Source organism: Lactuca virosa, chromosome 2, assembly GCF_052849685.1.
Source record: "Lactuca virosa cultivar CGN04683 chromosome 2, Lactuca_virosa_CGN04683_v6, whole genome shotgun sequence".
Lineage (NCBI taxonomy): Eukaryota > Viridiplantae > Streptophyta > Magnoliopsida > Asterales > Asteraceae > Lactuca > Lactuca virosa.
The window spans coordinates 126,002,118-126,025,224 of record NC_136427.1 but is presented as its reverse complement, the minus strand read 5'-3'; the positions used below and the strand labels follow the sequence as shown (position 1 = coordinate 126,025,224).

General features: G+C 34.7%; 1 protein-coding gene across 1 annotated transcript; it reads left to right on the top strand.

The window, feature by feature from the left end:
- The first annotated feature begins 3,383 nt into the window (after positions 1–3,383).
- On the top strand, positions 3,384–17,565 carry LOC145159464 (long-chain-alcohol oxidase FAO1-like). The gene is made up of 3 exons (XM_079078460.1): positions 3,384–3,681; positions 3,765–4,037; positions 15,673–17,565. Exons 1-3 carry the CDS (start codon positions 3,451–3,453, stop codon positions 17,392–17,394), a joined length of 2,226 nt encoding a protein of 741 aa, XP_078934586.1. The 5' UTR covers positions 3,384–3,450; the 3' UTR covers positions 17,395–17,565.
- The last annotated feature ends 5,542 nt before the right edge of the window (positions 17,566–23,107 follow it).

Below are 23,107 nucleotides of genomic sequence, written 5' to 3'. Positions count from 1 at the left end.
CCATTTACAAAAAAAGCCACCACTTTTTTTCGTTTAAAATTTTTTTTAGGTTATGTTTTTTATCGAAAAAAAATCTGAATATACCGTTGTTCACTATTTTACGTCCTCTTTCCATAGAGATCCATGATGATATATAAAAAACGAATTTTTTTTTTCAAAAAAAACCCACTTCATTTTCTTTGATGAAAAAAGTTAAGGCCTATTTTTTATAGAAAAAAAATTAATAAATATATCAAAAGTCATATTTTTTGTACTTTTTAAACATAGATTCATATTCATGTTTAAAAAAAAAAAAAAAAAAACGATATTTCAGTTCAGATTCACATTGTGAACCTGTTCAGATTCACATTGTGAACCTGTTCAGATTCATATTGTAAACATGTTCAGATTCACATTGTGAACCTCCTCAGATTCATAGTGTGCATAATAATAAGTCAGATTTACAGTGTGAATCTGAACTGGTCGGAGCTTTTTCACATTGTGAATGTTAAAATTTGAAATATTTACAGTTTAGATTCACAGTGTGAATCTACACTGATCAAGGTTTTTTTTTTTTTTTTTTTTTTTTTTTGTGAACCTTCTCAGATTCACAGTGTGCATAATAGTAATTCAGATTCACAATGTGAATCTGAACTGTTCGAGATTTTTCATATTGTGAATGTTAAAAATTGAAATATTTACAGTTTAGATTCACAGTGTGAATCTACACTGTTCGAGTTTTTTTTTTTTTTTTTTTAGTCGGTGTTGATGTTTATTAATAGAGTACAAAAAATTAATATTTTGTATAATTAATTTTTTTATAAAAATAAACTTAAATATTGAAAAAACTAATAAAATTAATTGAGTTTTTTTCGAAAAAAAAAAGTTCGTTTTTTATATATCATCATGGATCTCTATGGAAAGAGGACGGAAAATCGTGAACAACGGTGTATTCAGTTTTTTTTTCGATAAAAAACTTGGCCTAAAAAAATTTTAAATGAAAAAAAATGAAGTGAGTTTTTTTATAATCCGGTACATGTGCGTCCATTATAAAATTTTACAACTCTTCCTTTTGCCGTTGATCGTTTTAAATTCTGATGCTTAGGATTGGTTCATTGGTTCCTTGATTAATAATGGTTGTCTATTGAACTTTTCCCTATATATATATATATATATATATATATATATATATATATATATATATATATATATATATATATATATATATATATAGAGTCAAGATCAAATAAGAAAAAAAATTTTAGGTAGGAAGGTAAGAAGTTTTTTTTCTATATATTTTTTTCGCGAACAAACAAAATGAATCATTAGATGATTCATTTGTAAGATGATTCACAAGAAAAAATTATCAAAAAAACATCTCGATGATTCATTTATACAATGATTTTGTTGTTATTCACTAAAATTGTAATAAAAGTGAATTTTTTCTTAATTTACTTAAAGGAACCAATCGTGAGCGTCGGAAATCATAACGATCAACGACCAAAGAAATAGATGTATACTTTTACATTGGACGCACACACACCGGATTATACAAAAAATCCACCATTTACAAAAAAAGCCACCACTTTTTTTCGTTTAAAATTTTTTTTAGGTTATGTTTTTTATCGAAAAAAAATCTGAATATACCGTTGTTCACTATTTTACGTCCTCTTTCCATAGAGATCCATGATGATATATAAAAAACGAATTTTTTTTTTCAAAAAAAACCCACTTCATTTTCTTTGATGAAAAAAGTTAAGGCCTATTTTTTATAGAAAAAAAATTAATAAATATATCAAAAGTCATATTTTTTGTACTTTTTAAACATAGATTCATATTCATGTTTAAAAAAAAAAAAAAAAACGATATTTCAGTTCAGATTCACATTGTGAACCTGTTCAGATTCACATTGTGAACCTGTTCAGATTCATATTGTAAACATGTTCAGATTCATATTGTGAACCTCCTCAGATTCATAGTGTGCATAATAATAAGTCAGATTTACAGTGTGAATCTGAACTGGTCGGAGCTTTTTCACATTGTGAATGTTAAAATTTGAAATATTTACAGTTTAGATTCACAGTGTGAATCTACACTGATCAAGGTTTTTTTTTTTTTTTTTTTTTTTTTTTTTTTTGTGAACCTTCTCAGATTCACAGTGTGCATAATAGTAATTCAGATTCACAATGTGAATCTGAACTGTTCGAGATTTTTCATATTGTGAATGTTAAAAATTGAAATATTTACAGTTTAGATTCACAGTGTGAATCTACACTGTTCGAGTTTTTTTTTTTTTTTTTTTTAGTCGGTGTTGATGTTTATTAATAGAGTACAAAAAATTAATATTTTGTATAATTAATTTTTTTATAAAAATAAACTTAAATATTGAAAAAACTAATAAAATTAATTGAGTTTTTTTCGAAAAAAAAAAGTTCGTTTTTTATATATCATCATGGATCTCTATGGAAAGAGGACGGAAAATCGTGAACAACGGTGTATTCAGTTTTTTTTTCGATAAAAAACTTGGCCTAAAAAAATTTTAAATGAAAAAAAATGAAGTGAGTTTTTTTATAATCCGGTACATGTGCGTCCATTATAAAATTTTACAACTCTTCTTTTTGCCGTTGATCGCTTTAAATTCTGATGCTTAGGATTGGTTCATTGGTTCCTTGATTAATAATGGTTGTCTATTGAACTTTTCCCTATATATATATATATATATATATATATATATATATATATATATATATATATAGAGTCAAGATCAAATAAGAAAAAAAAATTTAGGTAGGAAGGTAAGAAGTTTTTTTCTATATATTTTTTTCGCGAACAAACAAAATGAATCATTAGATGATTCATTTGTAAGATGATTCACAAGAAAAAATTATCAAAAAAACATCTCGATGATTCATTTATACAATGATTTTGTTGTTATTCACTAAAATTGTAATAAAAGTGAATTTTTTCTTAATTTACTTAAAAATGAATCATAAAGATGTTTTTTTGGGAATTTTTTCTTATGAATCATCTTACAAATGAATTATTTAATAATTCATTTATTTTATTCGTCAAAAAAATATATAGAAAAAAAACTTGTTACCTTCCCACCAAAAATTTCCTTCTTACCGGATCTATATATATATATATATATATATATATATATATACTTAAAGTAATTTTATTCTGAACAGAAAAAAAATACTTAATTTAGTCAATATTTAATTTATATCAAAGTATGCATGTGACTACATGGGTATTAACAAAGTTAGTATCAAAGTTACTACCGGTTAAACAATTGTGCTTTTAGCTTCACTATACACACATCAGGAGACCCCGGCCCATCTTTCCATATTTCAACGTCGAGGAACCTGACAAAACCTTTAATATATAAATATTAACATAGTATATGATACCAAAACATATACAACCTCAATCCCACCTGAAATCAACATAATTTACAAAGACAGAGAGATGTATGACGAGAATGAGGGTGAGTGTCACCCTCTGTTACGAGGTGGGAGAGCCGAAGATTACCAAACTAAAAGCTTTTCTTCATCAGAAATGGAGACTCTTAGCAGCTTATGTGACGTCATCCTGCAACCACTCCCTTTGAATTCTCTTGATGATCATGGCAACAAGGTAGAAGAATCAATTCGTTCCTTCTCAACTGCTTCTGGCTCTCAATACTCAGTACCAACGAAGGTAACATCAATCTAAATGTTCAATATTTTCAATTTGAATTCTAGTAATTTTAGTTGTTACCTAAGTGATGGAATTGGAAACAGGTAGCTCATCATTTGATGAAGAGGGGGTTTCTTGAAGCAGTGATGGCGGTGAGATTGGTCGTAGCACTTCTTTCCACAAGACTGGGTACCTTTTTACTTTCTGGATCTCTTTGTTTATCTCATAAATGGCCATACGTACAGAAATTCTCAGAAATTCCCTTAAATAAGAGGGAGAAGGTTCTGCAGAAGTGGTTTAATAATAGATTTCTAACTCCTATCAGACTCGGGTTTGTGTTCCTCAAGACTCTCTGCCTTCTGGTATTCTTTTCTCAGGTGATCTCTTCTTCCATTTTTCTCTTTGTTTGCATATTATTCCAGACTTAAATTAAAACACAGAAAGTTCTGATCATAATCTTGGAAAATAGTATGACCCACATATTTGATTGGCCTAAACCAATAATTTGACGATGAAGACACTCTCTAAGTTGTTTTTATAGTACACATGAAACATGCCAACTTTCTATTGAATACTCCAACTACCACTGCATGTCATAATCATGTTAAATGATCTAAGCAATCAAAGAGACCTTATCAACAAGTAAACGCAAATATCCTTCACCATTAGACCCAGATTTCTGCAGAAGAATTAACTTTCTAGTAACCACGAGTTGGCCTACACTGTCCCACCCTCAAGCATCACATTAGAGGTAAATTTGGTACACAGCCGAATGGTAATATATAAAAACATCAACACTGAACAAATACAATCGAACAACACAATATAAAGTGGAAGCCCAAAATCGGGAAAAACACTATGAAATGGCACTATTGAGAAGGTTAAATCGCTGATAAATGTCAAAAGAGAAAGGAGAGAAAGATGATTTAGTGGAATGATTAAAGTTAACATCTAAATGTCTTTTTATAATAATCAGAACACAATACTAAAACTACTAAAAATAAGAATAGTTTCCCAACTGATAAGGACTCCTTAATATCATCTAATACATATTAAATGATATTTACAGAGTTAATAATAAAAGAAAAAACATGTAACAGAAAATTAGAAAAGTTGCATATAAGGAAAGTAAATGCAAACACTGCTCAAATCAAAGACAAGTTTATCGACGCCTTCAGATTCTTCACCCAGTCTCGTTTTATTCTAACCGATGCATGGGCCTATTAGGGTAAATAGACCACCAAGTAGGTTCAATAATGTCGTGAATGCAGTTGCTTATGCTTTCTCGATCTCAAGGAAATTGAAAATTATCAAAGCAGTCATGGTATGGTGACTCTTGCATGTAACCTAAATGAGGGTCAAAGTTGTATGAGAACCTGTTAAATGTTCAATGCCATCTACCATAAAGAGCTTCTTTTCTTTTCAGTTTTCTTCCATTGATGATTTTCTTTTATTTAAGACCTGACAAACTAACAACTCAACGATTAGTTTTGTGTACTGATATCAAATTATTAGTAATAATAAATTCCAACAAGCCAAGAAATAATATTGAGAATTGTATGTGAATTCTATGCAAATATATAAAAAATCCAATTATTATTACTTAATTACCAAATTTCGTCCAGAAAACCATGTTGATCTTTGGTGATGATATATGAATAAAGAAATGGTAAAAGTAGATTATCTGGTTGTCGTCGGACGAATTAACATACGAGACATAAAACATAAATCAAGTTGATGCTACTACAAGAAAATTTCGATTTAACTACGGAAAAATTCCGTAGCAAAATGAGGTAATTTCGTAGCTAAACCTAAATAACTACGGAAGTTGCTACGGAATTTGCCAATGAGATTCCATAGTAAGATTTCTTGTAGCAAAATGTTTAACTACGAAATTATAGTTCCGTAGCAATTTTGCTATGGCCGTTGCTACGACGTCTATCTGTAGCATTTCAACTACAACACACTTCCATCACAATTCCGTAACAATGAATTATGTAGCAAATTCTGTATCTATTTTGTTCCGTAGCAAATTCCGTAGCCATTTGGTCCATAGCAAATTTCGTAGCTAATTGTTCCATAGTAAATTCCGTAGCCATTTGGTCCGTAGCAAATTCCGTAGCCATTTGGTCCATAGCTAATTATGTAGCTAATTGTTCCGTAGCAAATTCCATAGCCATTTGGTCCATAGCAAATTCCGTAACTAATTGTTCCGTAGCAAATTCCGTAGCCATTCGTTTCGTAACAAATTCCGTAGCCATTCGTTCCGTAGCAAATTTCGTAACAACTTTTTTGTGTTCAATTCCATAACAATTGTTCCATACCATTTTTTCTATAAAATTCGGTTATTTAATTTGACTTATTATATCAATTTACAAAAATACAATTAATATAAAACCAAAAATAACAAAGTATTTCTATAGAAACTAAAAGAAATATCCAATACATCAAAAGATACATATTTCAAAATCAAAAGTCGCTACAAATTTAACGTAAAACATTATTCGATACATAATTGTATTGGCAGACCGCCCGTCTGCCAATACAATTATCCGCGGATACTCCCGCCCATTAACCGATGCATAACAACTATCATCACCTCCATATACATACGCCAAAGTAGATGAGGAAACCCATGCAAACAAAGACATGAACATTCTTGAAAATGGTGATAACTGAAAGTTGATGGAATTTTTTGCATCATAAATCAGAATAGCTTTTTTTTTTACGATAAAATCATAGCATTCTACTTTCAAATAGGGGTGTTCGTTTGGATGGATCGGTTTGATCCGATCCAATCAAGTGAATCCAAATTGATTTCGGTTTTCAAAACATTGATCCGAATAGTCCAAACTAAATTCAAATCTGATCCGATCCGATCCAATCCAATTACAATTCGGTTGGATCGGTTTTTATAATTCGGTTTTCAAAATCCGAAATATTTTAAAACGACATATAATTATAATATTACCCAACTTTACACTAAAAACAAAAACAAATTATTTAGTTGTGATTTGAAATTTATAAACAATTACTAAGAAGATATATTATAGTTAAATATTTTATAGATATATAACTTTTTAGAAAAAATGCATATTAATGTTTTTTTATTGGGTGAGACGTTTTGAACCTATTTGAAAAAATAGATTACAAAATTAATAAATAACTATAGATTTATATATTATAAATAAATAAATAATAAATGTTTATTCGGTTTTTTTGGACTATTCGGTTCTTATTTTATAAACCAAATCTAATCCGAAAACCAAAATAATAATTCGGTTTTGTTGAAAACCAATCCAAAAATCCGAATATCCGAACCAAATAGTCCAATCCAAATTGTCCAATTGGACAATTCGGTTTTATCCAAATAGTGAACAACCCTACTTTCAAATTTGAAATTTTTTTCTCACTAGGGACACATTATACATTGAAAAATCTACCCAACTAATAACAGTGCTTTGTAATTGTAGTTGGACGGCATTCCTACACATCGACGGGGTAGGAGAGTTTTCAAAGTACATGTTTATGAAACGTACATTTGTATGTTCCTTTCGTTTCAATGTGTCTCTTAATAAGAATTGTGACATCTTTCCTGAAATTTTAAAAACTTAGGAAGTTATAAATCTGTTAGATCACAAATATTATAGAAATATCTTACTAAAAATTTAAGCATACTACTTTTTACTTTAAAATACCAATGTACTTTTGTTTGCTTATTTATTTTAGCATCCTACTTTTTACTTTGAAAAATACAAAAACTAAAAGTATAATGCAAATACTTTAATGAAAGTAGATTGCTATTTTTTGCATTTAAAAATGAAATAAATAACAGCTTACAATGTCATAGTAAGTATACAAGATAAAGCACAAAGCTTAAACATGATGGTTTTGTTATCACCTAGATTGGATTGGATTGGATTGGATTGGATTGGATTGGAGTGGAGTGGAGTGGAGTGGATTGGAACCTGGAACAAAGAAAAAGTTGAAACAGTTCATGCCTTTAATTAATATTGCATACATAGTCTCTTTCAAAATATATATATATTGCATACATAAAGACTATTTGAATATGATAAATGACCGTTTTACCCTTCACCAACTTAGCACATTATAACATAGTTCAAAGGAATGTTAGGAAGGGAAAGAGGGGTGTCTAGATAGTATACATAAAGACTTTTTGAAGTTAAATGAAAATAACTAGAACAAGTTGTGAAGCAGTCCTTTCATACAAATAACTAGAACATATATTTTTATTGTAAACTTATTTTTATCTGTTTATATAGAAGATTCATTGAACAAATGAAATAATACATAAAACAGTGAAAAGCATATAATTTATCAAAAGAAAACTATTTTTGTTCTATTGAATCCAACCAATGAAACAAAACCTAATACAATAACATCTTAATAAAATCTAAATTATTAAGATGTGTACTTTTGTTTCTAGGTAAACATCTTAACTAGATACATATACTACTAGGATACCTGACCACAAAAACTGTCCCCACTAATATGGTACTACCACTAATTAACATAAAATCCTGTACTAATATCAAAAGTTCTAAAATACCCCTTGGCTATAACCCAGTAAAGTTGGGGCTTATCAGATATCATACTATATTCTGAATTGTAATATGTCTGTCCAGATATCATACTATACTAAAAGATTAATCTCATCAGTCATCATGCTAATTATTGCAAAGAATGTAGATTATGCACTTGATTTTACCCATGTCAATCCATATCAAGTCAACAGGACAAAATTGCTATTTTTTGCCCATCCAAAAAGTAGGTAGAATAAGATAGGACAGTGTAGTGACTCACTCTCAATCTATTGTTTGTGTAAAAGACATGAATGCCCTTTCAGAGTCATCCTCTTTATTAACTTATATAGACAAAGCTTGTCTGGTCCAAACCTTTCCTATGTAACAGAGGAATCCTTGCTGCACTACAACTACAACTTAACCTTATGTCATCTTAGTTGACTCACTTAAGTTTTAAACTTCATGAAAGATGGTAGATTATTAAATTGATGTACATAACCCTCCTAAAAGTTATCATGTATGTTTACTGCACTAATAAACTAACAACTCATACTTTTGTTCCTTTTTCATACAAAATTAACCTACCTTCACTAACTAACAGCTTAACACAGAGACTTGTCCGTAAACATCATGCATACCTTCATCATCGATTGATTAAACACACATGATACATCCAGAACTTGCACCAATTCCGATTAAGAAGAAAGGAAACCAACATAAGCTATTGGAGACACTACATCCAACAGAAAAAGAAAAACCCTGATCTCGACCTCTAAAGACGAAAGTTGTATAATAAATTTGATGCCTGATTATTAATTGATTCTACCCAGACTATTCAGACAAGGAGCTTAAGACATTTCATTTATACTCATTAGCAATGGATCATAGCGTTTGTCAACAGCAGCTTCAGTCTTCACTATATGCAGCGAGTCAACAGCAGCCAATGGCTGATTTTGATGCCGATAAAAATGAGAGATATCAGTCGACACTCAAGTTTGTTTAGGAATGTAATTGTTAAATGAAATCTATTAAATCATGTCAGATTGGCAATCACTACATCAAAATCCATAATTCGCATCAAATGCAATAAACTCGATCAATCAAATTCATCAATAAAAAATTTACCAGTTGACGATCGAGATCAATATCCTTCAAGTCATTGGATGATAAAGAGAAAATGGAGCAAAAAGAAGAGAGAAGAATGTTACCAGTTGACGATCGAGAAAAATCTACTAGTTGACGGAGCAGGAATCGAACGACAAAGCAAATGAGAGTGAGAGGAGCTCCGATCGATAATGGCGTAAGTGATCTGAGGAATGAGGAATGTGATCGGCGATTGACAAATCGGAATGCTGTGAGTAGCAATGACCAGCTTGATGGTGGCTGAGCAACAGCGGCATCAGGTTGAGAGAGGGAGAGATGCGATCTTTTGAACGTGATACCTCCAATTTGGGGTTGGGGAGGAAGTAGATTTGTGTAGATTTACTAATTTGCCCTTAAGGCCATGAGGTATGGGGGCTTTACTACGCGTCAAAACAAAATATTCACATCACAGACAAATTTGGTGTACAGCTTTATTATTTTTCTTTTCAATTTAGAGGTAATTTTATATAACACCCCTTTAAGTTATATATTATTTACATATATCACCTTTTCCATTTATATATTATTTACATATAACCTCTTTCGATTTCTATATTTCCAATATATATCCTTACTAATTATATTATATTAACTTAATTTTCTAAAAAATATATACCAATATACAAAACAAATTACACCATTAATGTAATGGAAAAAAAATTAAAAAAAAATTATTTTTATTTTTATTAATGTGTTTTTTTGTTAATGTTTTATTGTGTTTTTTTTAATATAATGTAAAAAAAATAAAAAAAAATGAAAAAGAAAAACAATGTGGAGTGATAACCATTTCCAAGGATTAGTAAACATGTAAGTGGATGGATGTGGCGCATAGGTGGCATCACTTTTCTAGTGAATACCTAGTGAACATACCCTTTAGCCTAATAAAACATTCAAACAAACGCCATGGCTCAAGATCATTAAACCATTTTTTTTACTAAAAAAACAAAATAAAACAAATTAATTCTTTTTTTTAAACAACATGGTAAATAAATTTTGATTTAGGGGTAATAATTTCCAAAGCCTAAAAAATATGGGGATAATTTTATTATACAAAAATTAGCAAATGTATGTCATCAAAATCTAATTGTATTTATAATGTAGAAATTATATTATAATTAAATTTTCAAAACAATTAAAAATAATATTTTATTTTCAAAAATAATTGTGTATTTTTAATATATATTTTTCAATAATCTTCTATATTTTGCTATGGAAACATATTCCGTAACTACTTAACTACGGAATTTTCCGTAGCCAAATACCTATGGATTTTGATTTCATAGCTATTTTGCAAATTTACCATTTTGTAACAAGTTCCATAATAGATTAGCTACAAAATTTTATTTTGTAGCAAATTTTCCTAGCAAAATAGCTACGGATCCTAATTCCATAGCTAACAAGCTACGGATTTTTATTTTCTAGCCAATTATGTAGCCAACTAGCTACATACATGGATTTTGTAACAAGTTTCATAGAGAACTAGCTACAACCAAAAAACTTGTAGCATTATTTGTAGTAAACAAGCTACGGATTTTAATTCCATAGCAACTATTCAAGATTTAGCTACGGAATGCAATTCCGTAGCCATTTCTGTATCAAATTAGTTACAACCAACCATTTTGTAACTTATTCCGTATTAAAATAACTATGAATTTAGATTCCGTAACAACTTTACGTAGCTATTTAAGATTTAGCTACATAATGCAATTCTGTAACCATTTATGTAGCGAAATAGCTACGACAAGTCGTTCTGTAGCATATTCCGTAGTAAAATAGCAACGGATTTTGATTCCATAGTAACTTTCCGTAGCTATTTAGGATTTTTCTTGTAGTGATAGTTGAATCCTGATTGATGAACACTGCACGAGATGACTGATGTCCTTCAAGGTTTTTATGTTGTTCAATGGCGGTAAGTTTTAACATAAAATCGTAGGATTTAATGAAAATGATGGTTCTTTCCAACATCTATAGAAAAACCAATAAACATAAAACAAATACTCTGGACCTTAATGAATGTAGTGGCATTGAGAAAGAAGAGAGAGCAAAGTAAATTATTGATTTTGGGAGTGTGGACTAGTAAGAGAGCTATATTTTTAATCCCATAAACTCTAAAAGGATGCCAAAAAGGCATATTGTAATGGTGACAACCCCCTATCATGGCTCTTCATGTGTCACACATTTTTGCTAGGGAAAAACCCTAGGTGCGACGCGTTTCTCTCCAAGAAATACGTTTTCTGAATGACTAGAAGCATCTATGAGTTTATCCATAAAATCAACATGTGGTTAACATGCTGTCCGGGTTGGTCCAACTTGATATGACCCAAACCCTGCTAAAATTAAAAGCTTGTTAGTCAAACCGATTGATGTCACGGTCAAAGTGCAAAGTGCGCCCAAATCGCCATATTTTGCATACCTCGCGTCTTACCTCCTCGGCACTATGCGCTTGGCACATCCCCTTACTAAATCATGTAAATATTTAAGATAAGAAAATTCTTATAAACACTCTTAATGTTCTTCCCCACCTATACGGGAGAAAATAAACTAGCCCACTTGCTAGTTCCTTCATAATCCCCCCCCCCCCTCATGAAGTTTGAAAGTTTCTTTTCACTCATATATATAAGGTTACATAGATGTCATGAAGATTAAACCTTTGTTTAATGTAGACAGACAAAAAGAGATATCATATAGATTTAAACCAAGAACCTTATGGTCTCTCTGTTTCATCCATAAACATCACCTCTTATCTTTTGCATTCGCACTAAGTGTGGTGACACCGTCTCTAAATCATACAAGCACATTTTTATAACATCTTATTTGTTATATGTCACTAAAATTTATTAAGAATTTTAACTCAACCTTGTTCTCAACAATGACATACTATCATACCTCACATAGATATATTGTTATTGATAGTACATTCTATTGTTACCGAGTTCATTATTAACCTTTAAACATGAGAATTAGGCGCACTAATTTCAAGTTGGGTTTCCATTACTAATCATTCTGTTATTATTTTAGACCAATGAATCTCGTGGTGTTTGTAACTAAATATTTTGTCAAAGCATTGGTAAGTGGATCTTCCAATTTCCTACTTGTCTTGACATAAGCAACTTTGGATAACACCATATTCAGTTAGATGTCACATAACTATCTCAAAGACCAACATGTCTTGACTTTTTGTTTTGCATAACATTGTATACTTTAGACAACGTGGTCTGATTGTCGCTATATGTGGAAATAGATGCCATAAAATACCCTACAGTTGGATATCCAAAAGTAGATAGCTAATATATTGTTTTTAATTTCATTTTCTACTAAGGCAATAAGCTTGGCCTCTATCGTCGAGTGAGCTATACATTTTTTTTGCATGCCCAATAAAAAGCTCGTCCATCTAGAGTATCATTCCAACCACTCAAATGATTTCCAATTATTGGTGTGATCTATTTAACTAGAATCATAATATCATTCTTGGATTTTCGTAGATGTCATGTATATCAACTCAAGAGTGTGTGTCCTTTCAGCTACCCTAGAATGCATCCTACTGCCTTCTAGTGCTCTATTCTTGGATTGACAATATACTGATTATGTTTTCTTATATTGAATTTAGTTTCAGTTAACTACAATGCATGATATATCATGTGATCAATTGCACTGGCATATTCTAGTTGAGAAACTGCTTAACCAAAGTTCACATTATGTTTTAGACACTTGAATCAAAATGAGTGTTGACTTCCTTAGTATTTAATTTTTGAAACTTCATTATAATTTTCTTTACATAATGAAATCCACTCAGAGAAGTATCACTACATGTCACTTTCACCTGAAAACCAAGAATTGTATATATTTCTCGTAGATCTTTCATCTTATAGTTCAAGGATAAGTATTTATTCATCTAAATTACTTCTTATGGGTGAGTTTCAGTGATCAACATATAGATAAATGATAATTATGTATGTGGTTGTGTATTTGGAATATATACACTTGTCAACACGATTATGGAAAAACCTAATGTAGTTACATTGATGTCAAATCCCTTTGCCACTCTTAGGAGTTTGCTGCAAACTGTATGACATTTTAATAACTCGACACACTTTTTTATTGTGCGGTCATGAAAAACGATTTTGGTTACTCTAAATAATTCTCCTCATTAAAAAACAAAGACAAAAAAACATAAAACCAACATAAAGATTGTTAAATCTTGACTACTAAAAGCTGTAAAAAATTACTCATGTCCTTAAAGATTTTAATGTCGATAAACGCAAAGTAAATATTCTAAAACTTGAAAAATAAATAGACATAAAGAGAGTAAATAAGGAAGAGAATAAATAATAAATCCAAATATTATTAACTACTTACCATATTATAGAAATCAAATTGATCCTTTGTGATCATGTATGAATATAAGAAATGTAGAAAGAGATTGTCATATTGTCAACCGAATTAAAATAAACAACATAAAACAAAACATGAAGATCGTTAAATATTAACACTGAAATCATGTCCTTAAATGTTTTTAAGTTGCTTAATGGTAGAATCGACAATTCCTAGAGGCAAAGAATGGCCCTTACTCTGTCTCATACACTATATTACCACCCGCCGTACCAAACAACATCTACCCACACGGTCAGGAGATAGGGAGGATCCAATAGAAGTACGAAATTTTGATTGTTCAAAGAATAAGATAGGTTCTATTAAGTATGGGTCGTATAGATGACCAAGAAGACTTTGAAGAAGAAGCAAACATTAACTCTCCCCAACAGAAACCCTCCCCAAGATACCATGGCCATCATTAACGCAACAAAAATATTCGAAAACTTGAATAATCTAGAGGGTCAGAGAAATAAGAGATAAGAGAAACCAGAGGAGATTCTTGATTTTTAGGTGTAGAATCCGACTCAAGGGAGATGTGTTTATAGTTGTAGAAACCGGTTTCCAGAAAATGTGGATTATGACGACGACAACCCTAAGATAGCTCGTCATGTGTCACACGTTCTAGATATAGGAGAAACCCTAGTTGCGACACCTGGCTCTCTAAGCAACTTATCTATCTGATTCGAGAAGCTTTTATAAGTTGCTTAGAGAGCAATATATTGCATGGGCCGGGGAATTTTCAGATACATAACACTTTAATCATTGAAAAAAATACATTGCATGGGTCGGGAATTTTTAATGTCTCACATCCTCGGCCAAGCTTGCTTGACACACGTATGGGCTTTTCCATCCCTTAATATCCATTAATTCCTTTGAAGATGAGAAAATCCTTATAAACTCTCTTAATGTTCTTCCCCATCTATACCAGACAAAGGAAATTAGCATACGTTCTAGTTCCTTATTAATTTTTGATAAATTTTTTATTTTAGTCGATTAGTTTCCCAACCTTACTTCACCAGACATCCCTTTAATCCTTGAAAAATTCCCGGCCCATGCAATGTAATTTTCTTTTTCTCGAATCCTATATAAGCCTACAGAAAGATATTATTCAATCGTGAATGAAACGATCATTTCACTTAGGAAAATCAGCCTCTTAGTCCACTTCTCTCTAAGCTTATTATAAACCAAAAACCATGTCCAAAGTCTAGATCAAAAAATAGCCTACATAATCAATTACTTTAGCCTTAATTAATGTCTTCGCATTGATCAACCTTTTCTTAAACAACTTTTTATACATACTAATCATTTTTTTAAGGTCTTATTCCAATCTCTTTATTGATTTAATTAAAACCAAATATCATCCACTTTAATTGTGTTTTATTAATCCATGAAAAACAATCGATTATTCCATGACTACGGTCTACGGTAACATACGACCTTTCACTTTTGGCTTGTGACATCCGATTTTCACCTTAGCATCTGTAGATGCAAGACCCATGGCGTGAATCTTATTACACCTCCATAATAACATTCTCAAATAAGTACTAGATAAAAGAATCAAGTGGTTGTATTTTGGTCAAAGTGGTTTTTCCAATTTTGAGTTTTCCATTATTCTTTATTTTTCTTATCTCTAACATGTTATCTTATCTGGCTGGAATAACAGCCCAATGTCCACAATAAACCCAATCCATGCATACCGGAATCCGTACTCAAACTCTACGGCTGGTGATTCTTAAACCCTTCACTATTTCTACAAGTATACCATCCCAGATCAATGCCGGAACCAACCCTGTGCCACTGAATCAAGATTTTAATCCATCTAATATTGAAACCATTTGATAAGAAAATAAAACTTATTTAGGATTAAACATATTTAAGAAGTCTCTTCACTTTAAGCAAGAGTTAATGTACAAATTTTCAACTGATGGAAATTTTGGAATGTTCCCAATAGGTGGGTGAGAAAGCAGATAATCCTGCATGGAAAGCCATCGGCTACCACATAGACATCACCGAAGAACATCCCAAAGAGGACCACAACGAGCGCCCTTTACAGAAAGGAATGGTGGAAATCATGAAAGAAAACGATCAAACTCTTGTACATTCTCTTCTTCAAAAAGGCCTGGATGTAACCGAAGAATTCAAAGAAAACATTTGCAAAATCAAATGCGATGTTGTAATAGTCGGCTCTGGTTGTGGTGGTGGTGTTGCAGCTGCCATTCTCGCAAAATCCGGCAAGAAAGTTGTGGTTCTTGAAAAAGGAAACTACTTTACTCAAAAAGATTATTCAAAACTCGAAGGACCTTCACTGGATCAACTCTATGAATCTGGAGGAATACTTCCTACCCTTGATGGTAAAATAATGATTCAAGCAGGAGCCACAGTAGGTGGTGGCTCAGCAGTCAACTGGTCAGCTTGCATTAGAACACCACAACCTGTGCTTCAAGAATGGGCAGAAGAAGAAAATATGAAGTTATACGAAAGCCATGAGTATATGTCTGCAATGAACAAAGTGTGTGAAAGAATCGGTGTTACTAAAAAATGCACAAGAGAAGGGTTCCAGAATCAGGTTCTTCGTAAAGGGTGTCAGAATCTTGGTCTAAAAGTTGAAGCTGTCCCACAAAACACATCAAAGAATCATTACTGTGGTTCTTGTTGTTATGGTTGCAGATCAGGGGATAAAAAGGGAACCGATTCCACATGGTTGGTTGACGCAGTTGATCATGGGGCTGTGATCATAACCGGATGTAAAGCAAAGAAATTTATCTTAACAAGAAACAAAGGAAAGAAAAAAAGAAAGAAGTGTGTAGGAGTAATTGCTCAAGCTTTAAACCAAGAAATCTCTAAAAGATTACACATCGAAGCAAAAGTCACAATTTCTGCATGTGGGTCTCTTTTAACACCATCTTTAATGATATCCAGCGGTCTCAAAAACCCTAACATTGGCCGGAATCTTCACATGCATCCCGTTGCAATGGCATGGGGATACTTTCCAGAAAGTGATGACTCGGATCTTACTGGCAAAAACCAGGAGGGGGGGATATTGACATCTGTTCATAATCCAGGGTCAGATGAGACGTACATCTTGGAAGTCCCAGCACTAGGGCCTGGATCTTTTGCTGCTTTATGTCCTTGGATTTCTGGGAAAGACTTAAAGGAAAGAATGCTGAAATTCTCACGAACAGCTCATGTGTTTTCATTGGTGAGAGACCGTGGATCTGGAAAAGTGACATCAGCAGGAAGGATAAGTTATAAATTTAGCAAATTTGACAATGCAAGCATAAAGAAAGGCCTGAGACAGGCGTTAAGGGTGTTGATTGCAGCAGGGGCTGTTGAAGTGGGTACTCAAAGAAGCGATGGACAGAGATTGAAATGCAAAGGGACAAGTAAAGAGGAGATCGAGGAGTTCTTGGAGACAGTAGATGCTGTACCTGGTCCGATGTCAATGGTGAAAGATTGGAATATTTATTGTTCGGCTCATCAAATGGGGAGTTGCAGAATGGGGAAAACCGAGAAGGAAGGTGCAGTGGATGAGAATGGGGAGAGCTGGGAAGCAGAGGGACTTTACGTTTGTGATGGGAGTATTCTACCGAGTGCTGTTGGTGTCAATCCCATGATCACAATTCAGTCGACTGCTTATTGCCTTGCAGAAAGAATTGCAGACATTTTCAGATGAAAAGATGTATGTAAGATTTGAAGTTAATTAATAATGGAAGTGTACTATAGTATACTGTCAACTGCATTATAGAGTATACTGTCAACTAAATGGTTTGTGAAGTTGATGTACTAGCTTGTGTAAACATGTTATACTGAATAAAAAGGTCTTCCATTGTTGTGGTTGGTGAAACACGAGCATGAAATTACCTAACTGTGATTGGTGGAAACCAACACAAATTTTGCCATTTTGGGGAAGTACTACTGATCAACCTGATGGTGTTAATGAAGTTGAGTTAGATGAAGGGCTTATAGCTTTTTAAGTTTTTTTAAGACACTTTTTGTCTATTTATCATCTTCTTGACATTCAACAAAGCAGAACTTCAAACGGCATATACTAGTTAAAAAATGAATAAAAAATCAAAACTAATCTTAAGATGTCAGAAAGAAAAGGAAAAGAAACTGATCTTCAAATGTTTGTTATAACCCTCAAATTAGAAGATGGGTTTTTGTATAAATATTGTAACAGCAAACACTCACTATTGACTTGAACTTGGTAGATGTTGGCCGGTGGTAAGTTCCTTTGGGGGCAAAGTAAGATAGGGATGACTTTTGGAAATCCTTAATGGTTAAGATAAATAAAGTCAATGTGGAGATTGTTAATGTATTCCTTGGAATTTGGTGACAAAATAAATAACCTCACTTATGACCTAAAACACGGTGAAGAAATTAAAATGTGAACGACAATTTTGAAAAGATAACCTCACTCTGACGTTGTTCGCATTGACTCCGAGGATCGCAACTGGTCATAAGGAGTTCCAAGGCGTTCTGACAGTTCGAAACCAGTTGCAACGCATCACTGTCAATCGCACTCTGAAATGGTTCACATCCTCATTCGCACCCAAAAACTCTAGGCTGTCAATCGGGGCCTCGCACAATCTCCGCCTCAGAGTCTCGAAGGCCAACTGTTGATCCGGACCCCACCAAAATGTCACATTCTTCTTGGTCAGGCGGGTCAGAGGCACTGGAATCTTGGAGAAGTCCTAAATAAGTCTCTAATAATACCCCACAAGAACCAAGAAACTCCAAATCTCAGATGAGCTTTTCGGAACCTCCCAATGCATCACAACCTCGATCTTGGTCGGGTCCACCAAGATACCCCCCTGGTTAATGATGTGCCCCAAAATTTGCACCTCACGCAACCAAAATGCACATTTGGAGAATTTGGCATAAATCCTCTCCATTCTCAAGGTCTCCAACACCTCGTGCAAATGCGGCTCCTTGGCCTTAGTGTAGACCAGAATATCATCAATGAAAACAATCACAGACCGATCCGGCATCGACCTGCAAACCCGGTTAATGAGATCCATGAACGTTTTTGGTGCATTGGTAAGCCTGAAAGGCATCACCACAAACTCGTAATGACCATAACGATTTCTAAAGGCTATCTTTTGTACATCCTCATCTGATGGTATCCTAACCGAAGATCAATCTTGGAGAACCAAGATGCACCCTGAACATAATCAAATAAATTGTCGATCCTCGGAAGTGGGTAACGGTTCTTCACTGTTAACTTGTTTAATTCCTAATAATCGATACACATCATGTGTGACCCTTCCTTCTTTTTCACGAACAAGATCGATGCTCCCCACGGAGAACTGCTTGGACGGATAAAACCCATGTCCAGCTCCTGCAGCTGCGTAGACAACTCCTGCATCTTAGGCTGAAACACCACGGTGTTCAGGTACTTTTAAGTTCATCCTTATTATTTAATTCGTGTCATTTGGTCCCTCTAGTGGAAGTAAGTAGCCATGAGAAGCCCTAATGGCAAAACCATACTTCGTAATGTATGGTAGTACGCCATGCGTACGTGTGTACGCTAAGCGTACTAGGGCGCACCCTAGTACGCTGGGCGTACATCCATGTATGCAGGGCGTACTCATCATATATTGAAAACCCTAATTTTTAGGGTTGAGCCCTATATAATCCCCCTTATAACCTCATTTCCCTCACCCTTTCAGCTTCCACCCTCCTTGAGTCGATTTTGCAAGCCCTAGCCCTTGTGTGTATGTATGTGTTCTTGGTGTTGAAGAAAGAAGGAAGGATTCTTTGAGAAGCTTTGGTGTGGGATTCGATCTTGTAGATCTGAGATCTTCATCTCTTTGGGAAGCTCCAGAAGGTATAAAGCCTTGAATTTTACTTGTATTTCTTAGAGATCTAGCCATATGGAGTTTTATGAGTTTTGTCCCTTTTATTGGACTTAATGAGTAAATGCTACTCTAAGACCAAAGGAGATACCTTTTCAGAAGATTTGAGTTGTGTTAATTCATAAAAATGTTTTATTCACTAACTTAATGCTTGCATACAAAGTGTAGAGGTCTTTAGTGGTTAAGACCAACTAAGAAGTTGGTTTTGGGTCTTAATGATGCATGCATAACCATAAAGTTGGAAACTTTATGCTTAAGAGCACCTTATTAGACTTGGATCTAGTTATTGGATGTTTGGACTGAATAGATTAAGCCCTTATTCGAAGATTTGCATGGCCACCACGTACGCTGAGTGTACCAGGGCGTACGATGGGTGTAGGTGGTCAACAACGCGTTTCTTGGTTAAGGCAGAGTACACTAAGTGTATAGCTGGGTACGCCCCGCTTACTCAGTCTGTTGGGTTTAGCAAGTTTGGGGTTCAAGTTTGGGCCACCTTTTGGGTTAGATGGGTGGGCCCTTATTGGACCATCTGAGTATTGGTGTTTTGGGCTAAGTGAAGTGATGGAATTTAAGGTAAGGCCCAAGTAGGAGTTTGGTACCAATTTGGAAAATTAGGCCAATTATGGGCCTTAAGTGATTACCTAGTTTTGGGCCTTTTGGATCAAGATTAGGCCTGGGTCTTAGCCAAACTAGGAAAGGGTAAACTGGCATTTTACCCTAATGATAGACTATTAGCCTAGGTTGTAATCCAATTATTAATTGGATGATTATTTTGTTGTGATAGTGCGGGGATTTTAGTGTGCCAGCAGCCGAAGACTTTCAGTATGATTCAGTAGTGTGAGGTGAGTTTTCCTCACTGTAGTTACAAGTCGAAGGCACAAAGGCCGGCCCATTGGTTGATAACCTGATATTTGTTGATTTGCTAAGTATGTAATAGATATGCATGCTTGTTTTTATATGCTAGTCTGGTAGATATGTAGGACTACATGTGATACTGTCTGATTATCTGTGTATGTTATTATCTGTTATATATCGACATATTGTGTGGGTTGGGTTGAGGTTGTACTGCTCCGTGCGGTAGCCAACAAACCCTGGAGCAAGCCAGATATGAGGTGAGGGCTGGGGAGGACATGCCAGACTCATACTGAGGGATCGTGTGCATTCCAGATATGAGTTGAGGGTCGGCAATGGCATGCCAGACTCGTACTGAGGACTTAGTGGTATTCAGTTTGAGGACTGATTTGGCCGCGGAGCAAGCCAGACATAAGCTGTGGGCCGAGGGCAAGCCAGACTTATGATGTGGGCTCAGGGGTAATCCAGTATGTCAGCTATGGAGCCATTGCATGTTTTTATGGTATATGTTCTATTTGTGTGTGTTGATTGTTTGGTGGAGCACTAAGTTTTGGTCTTATAGTTTTGGATTATGTTTCAGGTACCTTAGAGGATCGCGGGAAGGTGAAGGCGTGATCGTGTACCTCCTCCTGTTTGGCTTTGTGATTTTGGACAAACTCTGATAATAGACATGTTTTGAAAACTATTTTGTAAACAATGATGATTTTTGGGTTGTTTAAAAAGTTTAAAATTTTCATGAATTTTATGGATGTTACAAGTTCGTATCAGAGCATTGGTTTTAGTGAATTGGAGGAACACTCGTGTGAATCCAGTCTCAAACTAAGGAAATGGATTTTTAAAAATGATTTTTCAAATGATTTTCAAAATAATCAAGGAGGATATGATGTGTACGATCAGCCGGAGCTAGTAAGTAGACCCCAAAGTACCACACTGTTATTGATATTGTCATATGTTAGAACAGCATGCTAGTGAAAGGCTAGGGATCTTCAGGATTTTCATGATAGAATTTCCTTATCATATGATGCCTGATAGCCTAGGGTTCTTCATCAATGGAATTTACATCTTTACTGTAGTTGCTTAGTGTATGCATCATGGTTGTGCATAACTAAGATTCTATAGCCTGAGAACGTTTGGTTTGGCCTTATTTCCTGTTCTTGCCCAGCTGGCTAGAAGGTATGGTGCGCTTTGAACCTTCTAAGGATGGGAGCGAAGGATTGGTGGCGGCTTGCTACTAGTTCATTTTCTGCTGAGTAGAGAGTTGTTGTGTCTTGGGAGCAGTTCTATGAGATGTTCCTCTCTAGATATGTGTCACTGGTGGAGCGTCAGAGGTTGGACCTGGAGTACCTGAATGTGAGGCAGGGTCGGAGACGGTGACGGAGATCACCAAGATGTTCACAGAGAGGGATATGTTTTCTCCTGAGTTAGCTACATCTGAGCAGGCTCAGATGACCCATTACTTAAGCATGCTTAAGACGGAGATCAGACAGTTTGTTTCCACCCAGCTTTATGTTTCCTTGTTGGAGATGCAGGAGGCCACCTGACAGTGTGAGATTGAGATTGATTTGCAGACGAGGGAGCAAAGACCGGCCCAACGCAGTCGCAGCCTGCGCCAAAGCGGTTTAAGTCCACCAATGTCAGATTTGGGGGTCGGAGGGACCACACTTGTGGGAAGTGTGGCAAGGTTCATGAGGGTGCTTGTCGATCATCTTCTGGGTGCCACAATTATGGACAGCAGGGCCATATGGCGAGGGATTGCTGCTAGCAGGCCCAAGCACTAAGTTCTAGGATTTGTTATCATTGGTACCAGGTTGGCCATGTGAAGGCTAATTGTTCCTCTCTTTTTGCTAGGCCGACGCAGGCTCCAGCGCCGGCTACTTTGAGGATTGCTGATGGGAGTCAGGGTAGGGTGGAGCCCCCGAGGGCTCGAAGTCATGCTTTCCCGCTCACTACGGAGGAGACCAGAGCAACTCCAGATGTTGTGACTAGTATGTTTCTATCTATTATTTAATTGATTATGCTTTATGTTATGCTTATGTTTGTGCCTCTGTTAGGTACGTTCCTAGTGAACTCTTTTCCTGCTCTATTGTTGTTTTAATCGGGTGTGAGTTGGTCATTTGTATCTCGATCGTTCAGTAGAGAGTTTGGTATGCTCATTGGGGAGTTAGAGTGTTCGCTGCGAGTTTCTATCGCCAAGGAACACGGGGTTTCTGCATCGTCAATGTATCAGGGTTGTGTTCTTGAGATCTTCGGGGTGCCCTATCCGATCGATCTAATCCCTATCCCCATGGGGGATGTTTGTGTGATTGTGGGTATGGATTGGCAGAGCCGGTTCGGTGCGATGATTGATTGTGAGGGCCAGCGCATGGTAGTTCGAACCCTAAGTGGGGGATAACTGTTTATCTATGGAGAGGGCACCAGGATGGGTTCAATGTTTTATTCTGATGCCAGGGATCTGCAGTATATTCAGCATGGGTGTGTGGGTTACTTGGCTTATATGGTGGATACGCGTGTCGGGGATGAGGTTTCAGTTTCAGAGGTCTCGGTTGTCAGAGAGTTTGCAGATGTGTTTCCAGGGGAGTTACCCGGTGTGCCTCTTGAGAGGCAGGACAAGTTCAGGATTGATCTTGTGCCAGGTGCAACCCCGATTGCCAAGGCGCCGTACCGCTTGGCACCGCC

Coding starts and splice junctions, on each gene's coding strand:
- LOC145159464 (XM_079078460.1), top strand. CDS start 3,451: ATGTATGACGAGAATGAGGGTGAGTGTCACCCTCTGTTACGAGGTGGG. Junction 3,682..3,764: donor AATACTCAGTACCAACGAAG/GTAACATCAATC, acceptor AATTGGAAACAG/GTAGCTCATCATTTGATGAA. Junction 4,038..15,672: donor TTCTGGTATTCTTTTCTCAG/GTGATCTCTTCT, acceptor TGTTCCCAATAG/GTGGGTGAGAAAGCAGATAA.